Below are 11,743 nucleotides of genomic sequence, written 5' to 3'. Positions count from 1 at the left end.
GGTATCATGCCGTAGTAAGACAGCGTTTGATTGAATACATGTCAACCATGTCTGAGGATCTTTGCAGTTTATTAGAACCAGGCCAAACCATGGACCAGTACCTGTCTCGTGAGGGCCGAACCAATCCGCATCCAGCAGATCTTCGTACGTGGGCCACACACGTAGAAATTGATGCAATGGCATTACTACTGGGAAGATGCATCTTTGTGTACGGTAAGCATGGCTACAATTCGGCATGGATGAAATACCCATTAAGGGAAAGTATTTGTGATAGAACCATGTTAGGTGGTAGAAATGCTATATACATACAGAATACAAACGAGATTCACTTTGATGTTGTCACAAGAGTTTTCAGCCCTAGACAGACAAGGAGTATGTCACGTTGCCACAGAGAAGAGGCTACAGTTTTCAGCCCTAGACAGACAAGGAGTATGTCACGTTGCCACAGAGAAGAAGCTACAGATCTAGAGGTCTTAGAAGTTGCCAGAAGCAAGAGAAAGAACACATTGAATGACAACGCTGATGACGACAGGAAAAAGGCCAAACGGGACCAAGAAAGGAAACGGTACCAGGAGGATGAGAAGTATGCCCAGGCCCAACGGGATAGAAAGAAGACACGGTATAGCACAGATGAAGAGCATGCCCAAGAGAAGCGAGACAGAGCACAGGAGCGGTATCACACCGATGAAGAGCATGCCCGGGAGAAGCGAGACAGAGCACAGGAGCGGTATCACACCGATGAAGAGCATGCCCGGGAGAAGCGAGACAGAGCACAGGAGCGGTATCACACCGATGAAGAGCATGCTCGGGAGAAGCGAGACCACGAAAGAGATAGATATCACACAGATCCAAATCACAGAGAATTGAAACAGCAAAACCGAGAGAAGAATCAGAATTGCCCAGATGTTAAGAAGGCCATTGAAAAGTTCCAGATAGAATGCAAAATGGGACCAGAATATGTTTGCACTGTATGTCATAGGCTTTTGTTTCGCAAACAAGTAGTAATCTGTAACAGGTCAAACTCAAAGTACGTTCAGGCTGTTAACCACTGTTTTACAGGTACGTATGTTCATCAGTGCAACTTAGACTGCAGCCCAAATGCTTGTCCCACAGCAAACTCATCCAGGGGCCGAGAGTGGATATGTCACTGTTGTCATAGGCACTTGCTTTCTAAAAATACAATTCCATACGAGGCTCAGAGTAATAAAATGGAGGTCCCAGTAATACCTCCTGAGCTGAATGGTCTCAATACTCTTGAGTCACAACTCATAGCCAAGAGAATACCATTTATGAAAGTTATAGCTCTCCCAAAAGGGGGTCAGAAAGGAGTTGTTGGCCCTGTGACCTGCGTTCCAGCAGATGTGAGCGAAACACATGCAGTCCTTCCCAGAATGCCTACAGAAGCTCTGTTAATCAAGGTGAAACTTAAGAGGAAGCTACAGTACAGTGGGCATCACTTGTATAGACAGATCAGTCCAAAGAAGGTTGATGCTGCTCTGAAATATCTTGTAGAAAATAATGAATACTACCGTGGTACGTCTATAGATGCAGATTGGGCTTTATCTTGGAATGAAGATGGTGGGCTTGTTGAACCATCTGATGCTGAACGTGGAGGCGATGACAACTTTCGCACAACCCCAGAGCACCATGAGCCTGCCAGTGAGGAGATGGATGACATGGTAGTGCCAGAGCACCGTGAGTCTGCAAGTGAGGAGGGGGATGACACGGTAGTGCCAGAGCACCATGAGCCTGTCAGTGAGGAGATGGATGACATGGTAGGGCCAGCTGGAGATGGTATGGAAGATGAAGACATGGACAACATTCTTCGACATGTGAATGTTGAAGAAGCGATAGAAGAAGCAGCTCTGAGCGAGGAGGAAATGCTGGACAGCCGCTTGAGGGGACTGCCGCACGATACTTGCCTCCAACCAGTAGACATAGGACAGGATTTTCTTGACCACCACGATGAACGTGTCCTGAGTGTGGCTCCTGGAGAGGGGAAGAGGCCAGTGCGTGTGTTCGAGGAGGTTGGAGGAGAAGCGATGTCTTTCCCTGTTCAATTCCCTACGGGGAAGTTTTCTTTTAATGATAATCGTGATGTACGTGTCACGCCTAGTAAGTACTTCAAGGGGCGTCTTATGGGCGCAGATACGCGGTTTGCAAGGGACCCTTGCTACATATTCTATGCACAATATGTAACAGAGTTGCACTTCATACAATCGAATATTTCCATATCTTTACGCAAGGGTTCGCCGATAACGAATGATGGTCGTAGAATATCTGCTGGTATGTTGTCAAACAAAGAAGACTTACAGACCATTCTCAAGTCAGATCAAGGGTATCGGTTTCTTCAGCCAGTCAGAGGTACTCCACAATTCTGGGATAAGACGCTAAATGAGTTGTACGCGATGATAAGGCAGCTAGGGATTCCTACGTGGTTCGCAACATTTTCTGCCGCAGATTTGCGATGGCCAGAAGTACTAGAGGCTATTCGACAAGATCATAGTACGGTACCAGCAAGCGAGTTGTCGTGGGAAGAGCGTTGCAACATTTTGAAGAGTAATCCTGTCACCGCTGCTCGCATGTTCGACCACCGGGTCAAGCTGTTTTTCGAGCATCTCATTAAATCTCCATCGCAACCAATCGGTGAGGTAGTCGATACTTTCACCAGGACAGAGTTTCAACAACGTGGAAGTCCACATATCCACTGTTTGTTTTGGGTGAAAGATGCGCCAAAATTGAATGTAAATTCTGAAGAGGAGGTCTGCTCCTTTGTGGACAGATATGTGTGCAGTCAGCTTCCGGACTCAGAGACAGATAAAGAGTTGTTTGACATAGTGAGTCAGGTTCAGATGCACCGTAAAGGTCATACATCATCATGCAAGAAAGGTGGCAAGGTCTGTAGGTTTGGATTCCCTAAACCTCCAGTGAAGCAGACATTTCTGTGCAGCCCTGTGGCCAAGCAGGACCTGACCGATGAAGAAAGGACATCCATAGCTGAAAAGGAGCGGCAAGCCGAAGTCATCCTTAAAAAATTCTGGGAAGTATTGGACAAAATCACAGAGCCAGACAAGTGCTCCACTGACGACATTCTCAAGGAGGCACAGCTCACCACTGCACAGTTCTGTGACGCATTGAACTTGATGGCAACCAGGAAGCAAGTAGTGCTCAGGCGTGAGCCAAAGGACATGTGGGTGAACAATTACAATCCGCATCTACTCCGGGCTTGGAATGCTAACATGGACATCCAATATGTTCTTGACCCATACAGTTGTGTCAGGTACATTGTGTCGTATATCAGCAAAGCAGAAAGGGAAATGGGAAAGCTACTCAAACAGGCCCAGAAAGAGGCAAGGGAAGGCAATGAGGATATAGTGAATGAAATGAGAAAAGTTGGCAATGCCTATCTTTACCATAGGGAAGTGAGCGCCCAAGAGGCGGTCTATCGGGTCTGTAGCCTTAAGTTGAAGGATTGTACGAGAGAAGTCACTTTCATACCAACAGATGAGCAAGCTAATCGATTGTCAAAACCTTTGGCAGAAATTCAAAAGCTTGCGAGGGAGGGAAACTGTGACGAAGCTAGCATCTGGATGCCAAGCATTATGGATCGGTACAAGGCAAGACCACCAGAAGAACCCTTCCAATCAATGTGTGCTGCAGAGTTTGTCTCCGAGTACCGCGTCGTTGCATCTTCAGGCAAGCAAGGTAATGGCCAGCAGTCTTCTCGAGGAGAAGAGAAGCATATTCTAAGGGATGATTTGGGGGTTGTACAAAAACGTACAAGATCTAAGCCTGCAATCATTCGCTTTGCCAAATTCAATAAGATGAAAGAGCCAGAGCGATTCTACTTGACATTGCTCAAGTTGTACTTGCCACACTACCTTGACGCGCAGTTGAAACCACCTCAATATGAAAAGTATGAAGAATTCTACTCGGAAGGGTTTGCTCCCTTGTCAGATACAGGGGATAGAGTTAGCGTTGTTGTGAATAGGAACAGGTGTAAGTTTGAGCAAAATGTTGCCGAAATCGAGCAGGCTCGTAAAGACGTGGAAAACAGTGATGGTGTAGAAGACGCTTGGGCCCAGATCTTCCCCGAACTGGAACAAGAAAGACTTGAGTGTCTCGATAGGAGAGCCGGAAATGAAGTGAATGAGGATAATGAAGGCACGGAGGATGACATTCCTGACCTTGCACCATCTAACAAGTCCAAAGAGAAAAGCTTTACCCTAGAATCCTGCCAGACGAAGGTCTCCTCAAAAGATGCGATTCCCATGATGCAGTCACTCAACCCGATGCAACAGAATGTCTTCTATTTTGTACGTAAGTGGTGCATGGAGACTGCACAGGGAAAGCGACCAGATCCCTTCCGTATTTTTGTAACGGGCGGTGCGGGGACTGGAAAGAGCCATCTTATCAAATGCATCTATTATGAGGCTACCAGGTTACTACAACAGACACAGGAAAACCCTGACAGTCCCTCGGTCCTTCTTACGGCACCGACGGGAACGGCTGCGTTCAACATAGGGGGAAGCACCGTTCACCACGCGTTCCACCTGATACGTGTTACGAAGACTTATCAGCCCCTGTCTGAAAGTACCCTGAACACTTTGCGTGCGCAGTATGAAAGCCTCAAAATTGTAATTGTAGATGAAGTGTCAATGGTGGACAAAAAGCTCATGTCCTCTATTCATGGTCGATTGAGTCAGCTGACACACGGGAGGCCAAATGCAGACTTTGGAAATGTGAGCATCTTGGCAGTGGGTGACATGTATCAGATACCTCCAGTCCTGGGAGAAAGTCTCTACAGGAAAGGAGATTGGTGTGACTTGTGGAATAAAAACTTTGAAGTTGTAGAACTTGAGGAAATCATGAGGCAGAAGGATGATGCTGCCTTTGCAAAGCTTTTGAATAGAATGAGGGTAAAGGGAAAAAAAGACAAACTTTCGGATGAAGATGACAACACTCTGTCATCAAGGGTGCTAGCAGTAGACTTTGCATCGGATGATTATCCTAAAGATGCACTGCACATCTTTTCCACCACTCCAGCTGTTGCAGAGCATAATGACAAGATGTTGAATCTCAGGTGTTCAGATATTAGATGTTTTGAAGCCTCCGACTTCGTCAAAGATCCCACCACGGGTTCAATGACAAAGCGACATCTCACACTAGGGGGGAGAAACGACCTCCCTGACACGGTCAAAGTTGCAGTCGGTGCGCGGGTCATGCTTTGTAGAAATGTCAATGTCGAGGATGGTCTAGTGAATGGTGCGTTTGGAACAGTGACTGGTGTGATAGGTGGTCAGAATGCTGCAGGTGAAGTTGCAACTGTCTTCGTTCAGTTTGATAACTCGAAAGCAGGTGCTCTCGAAAGGCAAAGAAGTGCAGTTCCTAGCAACCTACCCGACAATTCAGTGCCAATACGTCAGATTGAGGACAACTTGAACAATCGTAGTAAAGCCAAACGTTACCAGATTCCCCTCAAGCTAGCTTGGGCCTGTACAGTACATAAAGTACAGGGCATGACTGTACCTGAAGTAGTTGTCTCGATGAAAAAAATGTTTGCATCAGGTATGTCGTATGTGGCATTAAGCAGGGTTTGTTCCATAGGCGGTCTATTCATCACAGACTACAAGCAGGAGTCTATCTATTGTGATGGGGAAGTGCAGGGGGCAGTCAATAAGATGAAGCACTTCGAATTTGTATCCAACCCGTTTGCAACTGTTGGTAACAGCTCTGCAAAAGAAGTCCTCAAGTTGAACATTGTCCATCACAACACCGAAGGACTTGTAAGTCACTTTAAAAGTCTAAAGTCTACATGTTTGGTCAATGCTGATATCATATGTCTGACTGAGACATGGCTATCAGAGAATGTGCAGTCCTCTCAGGTGCAGTTGGACGGTTTTAGCATGTTTCGCAAAGATAGGTCAAGAGGGCATGCTGGCGAGGAAGGTTCTAGTGTGACAATTAATTCCCCTCATGGAGGTGTGGCAGTGTATGTCCGTGATGTATACGGGTGTGAAGAAATTCACATCCCAGATGATATCAACCTAGAATGTGTGGCTATGCAGGTTTCTGCTGACTGCACGAAACATCTCATTGTAGCCATTTATAGACCGCCAAATGTGCGCAAAGACCCATTCGTATCCAGTTTGGATAGACTGTTGCATCACTTGTCTTCAGTGGAAAGAAATAGCACAGTCATTCTTGGTGACTTCAATGAAAATTTGAAGTCAAGTGAGGAAAACAAAAAGATTCTATCATTTTTTATGAGAAGTCACTATCAACAGTTGATAGAGGCTCCTACAACTGCGAAAGGAACTCTCATAGATCATGTGTATATTTCAGCATCATTAGCCACTGTCCATCATGGAGTGATACAGACATTCTATAGCTACCATGATGCTGTCTACTGTATATTGTGTGATGATGAAGATCAGTGTGAAGACTAAGGCAAGGTTCTGCCTTTGCCAAACCTGTTGGTTGACAAGAGGAAATAAAAATGACCTGGCAAGGGGGAGCCTGGTGGGTGCTCCATGACTGGGAGCCTGTGAATGTCATATTGCACCAGCGTCTGCCCTTGTCACCCGGCACATTTGGTGGTGGCAAGGGAGATGGGGAAGGACAAAGTGTCCCGCTCCGCTCTTGCCAAAATAACCTGGCAAGGGGGAGCCTGGTGGGTGCTCCATGACTGGGAGCCTGTGAATGTCATATTGCACCAGCGTCTGCCCTTGTCACCCGGCACATTTGGTGGTGGCAAGGGAGATGGGGAAGGACAAAGTGTCCCGCTCCGCTCTTGCCAAAATAACCTGGCAAGGGGGAGCCTGGTGGGTGCTCCATGACTGGGAGCCTGTGAATGACATATTTGCACCAGCGTCTGCCCTTGTCACCCGGCACATTTGGTGGTGGCAAGGGAGATGGGGAAGGACAAAGTGTCCCGCTCCGCTCTTGCCAAAATAACCTGGCAAGGGGGAGCCTGGTGGGTGCTCAATGACAGTGTAGCCTGAGTACCAACCTCCGTAGTGACCGCTGGCTCCAAAAAATTCGCTTGCTAACCTAGCAAGCGAATTTTTTTAAGCCAGCGGTCACTACGGAGGTTGGTACTCAGGCTAATGACTGTGAGCCTTTGAATGACATATTTGCACCAGCTTCCCACCTTGACATCCCACACATTTAGTGGGGGATGGGAGCATTGGGAAATACCTAGCCAAGGGGGAGCCAGATGGATGCTCCATGATCAGAAGCCTTGTTGATTTAAGAATAATCCATGTCAATACTTTTCTGTTACTGCCAATTTGTCATTTGCTTTTGTTATTATTAGAATGTTATATCAAATCTCAGGTCATGTTGCTTGATTATGGTTTTTATATCATTCATTTCATTTGAGTGTTCCTCCTGTCAGTTTTACCTTGCTTGTGCAATATTGTACGAGTAAATGTATTCATATCTCTGTCATTGTCATAATCCATTGAAAAGCATTCTGCATAACATTTTGAGAGGTCACCAGTCAGCAGCCCCAGCAGCAATACATCACGACGACCAAAAAAAGAGCTCAGTGAAACAAATATATTTCATATTGACTGAATACTTTTTAATTTTCAAATGTGTTATTTGAATTGATCAAATACTTATCATTTTATTTTATTCTATATATTCTATATATCGTTATCATTTTCCCATTATTTTTAAAGCATTTTCCATAACATCTAAGGAGGTGTCCACTTAGGCACTCTTGACAGTGATATTAGTGTACATAAAAATGAATAAAGTGTCTCTATTTCTTGAATTCTCAGATAATAAGGGGTAAAACCAGTTAGAAGATCACCTTCATGGCATACAAGAGGTAAGGCCTGTTTTCTTCTAACACTATCCTTACATATAGGTGATATGTGTGAAGGCACTGGTCCAACATGGGCATCCCCCAAACCAAAATTGTTTTCTTCTGAGACAGTAGACTCAATATGTGTGTTTTTTTCTAAATTTATCATGTCGTTGTTCAACGATTGTACTCTGCCTTGACATAGTTACCAAATCTCATTCTCCTGTTTCTGTCCTAAAAATACATGTAGGACTCCTCCGAGATGGAAGCAGAACTTGGTCCATGAGAAACCGGATGGGGATGGAGCAGACATACCCGGATTGCAACTAATTCTTGGATTATGTATATTTTGACACAATTGTACAGTTTCCTTTTTATTTTGCAATTTGGGCTTCAATATGTACATATTTTTGTCATTTACATACATACATACATGCAATAAGATTGTGATATGAGTTTCAATTTCTGTAAGTAATGCTGTCTGGATTGGTAGTGGGTTTTTTTTAAACTGTATCTTTTCATATGACCAAGTATACAAAAAAAAAAGATTTTGGGACAATCTTTTTATTATTTCTTAGAACCATTTACATACATGCGATAAAATTGTGAGAAAAGTATAAATTTACAATTTTGTAAGTAAAGCTCTCTAGTAGAGTTGCATAATATTGTATCTTTGCATATAGTGTATAATATTGTATGTTTGCAAATTTTCTCATGGTGTTGCTTAGTCGCACAGTATTGTATCTTTACTTACATGTATAGTGTATAGTATTGTATTGTATCATGTTCAAGCATGCTGATGAATGTATTTGAAGAATAAATAGATCTTGGGACAGTCTTTTAATGTCCATTTCTGCAAAATGTCATTTTTTGCCCTGGTGTTATTTTGGGACAGCCCACTTCTTGCATGGGGAGGAGTATGTCACTTGAATGTGTTAGTGTAGTTCCTCTGTGCTGCACTTTGAGACACAAGTAGATATTTTCCCGTATCTGTGAATCTGTGACCTGATGTACCATGGATCAGATGATGTATTCTCCTAAGTGCCAAGTCATCCACATAAGGCAATTTCACTCACGTGACTATGACGTAAGCATGGAGTATGGCTAAACATGCTGTATTTGCTCAGGGGCAAATGACGGCCTTTCTAGTAATGATAAGCTTTTTTGTTTTATCCTATCTACTTATATGAATGCACGTTGAAATAATCAATCGCACCTTAAATGTTTCAGGTTTCCCCTGCATGTTATACTTTATTGTTAATGTTTGCAATAAAATGTGCTGTTTTTATGTGCAAAAAAAGCAATTACGAAATCAAGCAACAACTCATGTGAAGATAACACGCATGTTTTATAAAACTTTTTCAAAAGCAGCATCGACAAATGTGTAGTGATACACACTATACAATCTTGTAAAAAAACTATGACCATCCTTACCAACTCAGTTCATGCATGTCATTACAAAACCCATAATACTACTGACCACACAGTGTTAAACAATAAGCCTACCATTGGAGTTCGTGCAGGACCACTGATAGTCGAACAAGGTAGAGTTGACAATCATGTCGTCGGGGTCAAACGAAGACGAGGCATCTAAGGTCACCGCCTTCCCCGCTCCGACAGAACGCGACGAACCGCCGGCAATCTGTGCGACCAGATCCGAGGCTTCCACGACAAGCCACGATGACACTGAACCACTAGCCACGACAGTAGTAACGTTAGAACTCGTACGGACGTCAATCTGTAAGCGCAGCTCAATAGTTCCATACAGCAGAGTGTTCCTTGGTACATTGATGGCTGACTGGCTGGTGTCAATAGTTGGCAAGTCAACAATCTCCCCAAAACCGTCGTCATCATTGGCCGAGTGGTAAACTGTCCAGTTGTAGCTCACAGAGGCTGCAGTGCTGCAGCTTAACTGCAGTTTGGAAGAAAACAGAAGGGTGTCTCTTCTCAAAACCTCCAAGGGGCTGTCACGATTGTCACTGCCACCTATGATCTGTATGGCTTGAATCTGACACACTGGACCCGTTGACGGTGTTGGTTGTGACGGGGTTGTTGGAGTTGAAGGAGAGGCTGTAGTTTCTGTCACAAAACCCTCATCTGTGACCGGGAGCATAAAATGGAATGGACATTAAAGAGAATATGCAGGAGCTAAGTATCTTTATAGATGTTGCAGTCTTCCAGGGTGGTAGACATACACATTTGGAGGGAGATCGTGAGTTTGCCAACGTGAACCAGAGTTAAGTATTTGTGCTACATATACCTCAGATTTGCTATGTTAGTTTAGCGATTACGGGGTCTTTTTATGAATGTGAATTGGTATTGAATTTTTCTTTTTATTTGAGTTGAATGTATGATAGTTATGTGCCAATTTATAAAAAAAAGAGAGAAGGCTAGCGACCCCAAAAAACACTCCTCCCAATAAAATGGTATGGCGACCCTGTGACGTCACAATTCAAGATGGCGGCCACCACACATGCAAACGGATCCAACAAAGGTTTTGCTACGCAAACCTGGCATTACAGTAATATTGGACACTGAGCAAGGTTACTAAGAGACTATGCAGGAGCTAAGTATTTTTATAGATATTGCAGTTTTCCAGGGTGGCAGATATGCAAATTTGGAGTGAGATCGTGAGTTTGCCAACGTGAACCAGAGTTAAGTATTTGTGCTACATATACCTCAGATTTGCTATGTTAGTTTAGCGATTACGGGGTCTTTTTATGAATGTGAATTGGTATTGAATTTTTCTCTTTATTTGAGTTGAATGTATGATAGTTATGTGCCAATTTATAAAAAAAAGAGAGAAGGCTAGCGACCCCAAAAAACACTCCTCCCAATAAAATGGTATGGCGACCCTGTGACGTCACAATTCAAGATGGCGGCCACCACACATGCAAACGGATCCAACAAAGGTTTTGCTACGCAAACCTGGCATTACAGTAATATTGGACACTGAGCAAGGTTACTAAGAGACCGTATATATGAGATGATATCAACCATTCTGAGACGGAGCTGTTGTTGGTACCGGTTGCTGACGTCACACTTCCATTCAGGTCACGTGACTCAAGCTTTGGGTCATTTCAACTTGAGGAGGGTCAAAAAACTGTTGGTAAGCACTTTACTTTGTGTGTACACATGGAAATAGCATATGAATATTTTTGATAACTCACCCGGTGTTGTTACAGTTGTCTCTGAAGATGTCAAACTTGTTGTTACACCTAGCGAATCAGTTGTAGTGTGAACATTGACGGTAGAAAATGTCCCCGTCTGCATCCCACTACCATCTGTAGACAGTTCCTGACCGATAGTATTTTGTGTGGTGCCGTCCTCTGTCGTAGCCAAAGTACTTGTCAACGTTTCTGTGGTAGCCAAACTGCTTGTCGAAATATCTGTGGTAGCCAAATCGCTGGTCGAAATTTCTGTGGTAGCCAAATCGCTTGTCGAAATTTCGGTGGTAGCCAAATTGCTTGTCGAAATTTCAGTGGTAGCCGAATTGCTTGTCGAAATTTCGGTGGTAGCCAAATTCGTTGGAGCTGTTGTATCCACCCTTCCAGCGGTTGAAATTTCAATTGTATCAGTCATTGTTTCAGTAGCAACTATGATTGTAGCTCCGCCATCACCAGAGCCTTGATCAGCAGAAGTCATTGTAACTTCTTCAACAAAAGTAGATACCTCCATGCCGACTGTGGTGGTCTGAGTACTGCCTGCATGTGTTAAAAGACCATGAAAAAAGTAGTTGATAAATAGTTCAGAGATCAACAATCTTGTATCTGCAGCTGTAGTACATAAATGGTAACTGTCATCGTTGCCAAAATCAATATAATTTTAGCAGATGATATTACTTGCAATCAATGTTTGTAGAAGACCTTTCAAAATTCGCTGTACCTATCTTCTGTCAATAAAGATTACTATGTATCAGAAAATTTC

General features: G+C 43.8%; 1 protein-coding gene across 1 annotated transcript; it reads left to right on the top strand.

Moving 5' to 3' along the window:
- Window positions 1-219: 219 nt before the first annotated feature.
- Window positions 220-8,654, top strand: LOC136446920 (uncharacterized). The gene is made up of 2 exons (XM_066445571.1): window positions 220-7,840; window positions 8,067-8,654. Exon 1 carries the CDS (start codon window positions 240-242, stop codon window positions 6,447-6,449), a length of 6,210 nt encoding a protein of 2,069 aa, XP_066301668.1. The 5' UTR covers window positions 220-239; the 3' UTR covers window positions 6,450-7,840; window positions 8,067-8,654.
- Window positions 8,655-11,743: the final 3,089 nt, after the last annotated feature.

This window comes from Branchiostoma lanceolatum, chromosome 13, assembly GCF_035083965.1.
Source record: "Branchiostoma lanceolatum isolate klBraLanc5 chromosome 13, klBraLanc5.hap2, whole genome shotgun sequence".
In the NCBI taxonomy this organism is placed as follows: domain Eukaryota; kingdom Metazoa; phylum Chordata; class Leptocardii; order Amphioxiformes; family Branchiostomatidae; genus Branchiostoma; species Branchiostoma lanceolatum.
Note: the sequence above shows the minus strand (reverse complement) of the source record. Positions and strands in the feature narration are given on the sequence as shown.

What these genes read in the sequence shown, in the direction of transcription:
- LOC136446920 (XM_066445571.1), top strand. Translation starts at nt 240, where the DNA reads ATGAAATACCCATTAAGGGAAAGTATTTGTGATAGAACCATGTTAGGT.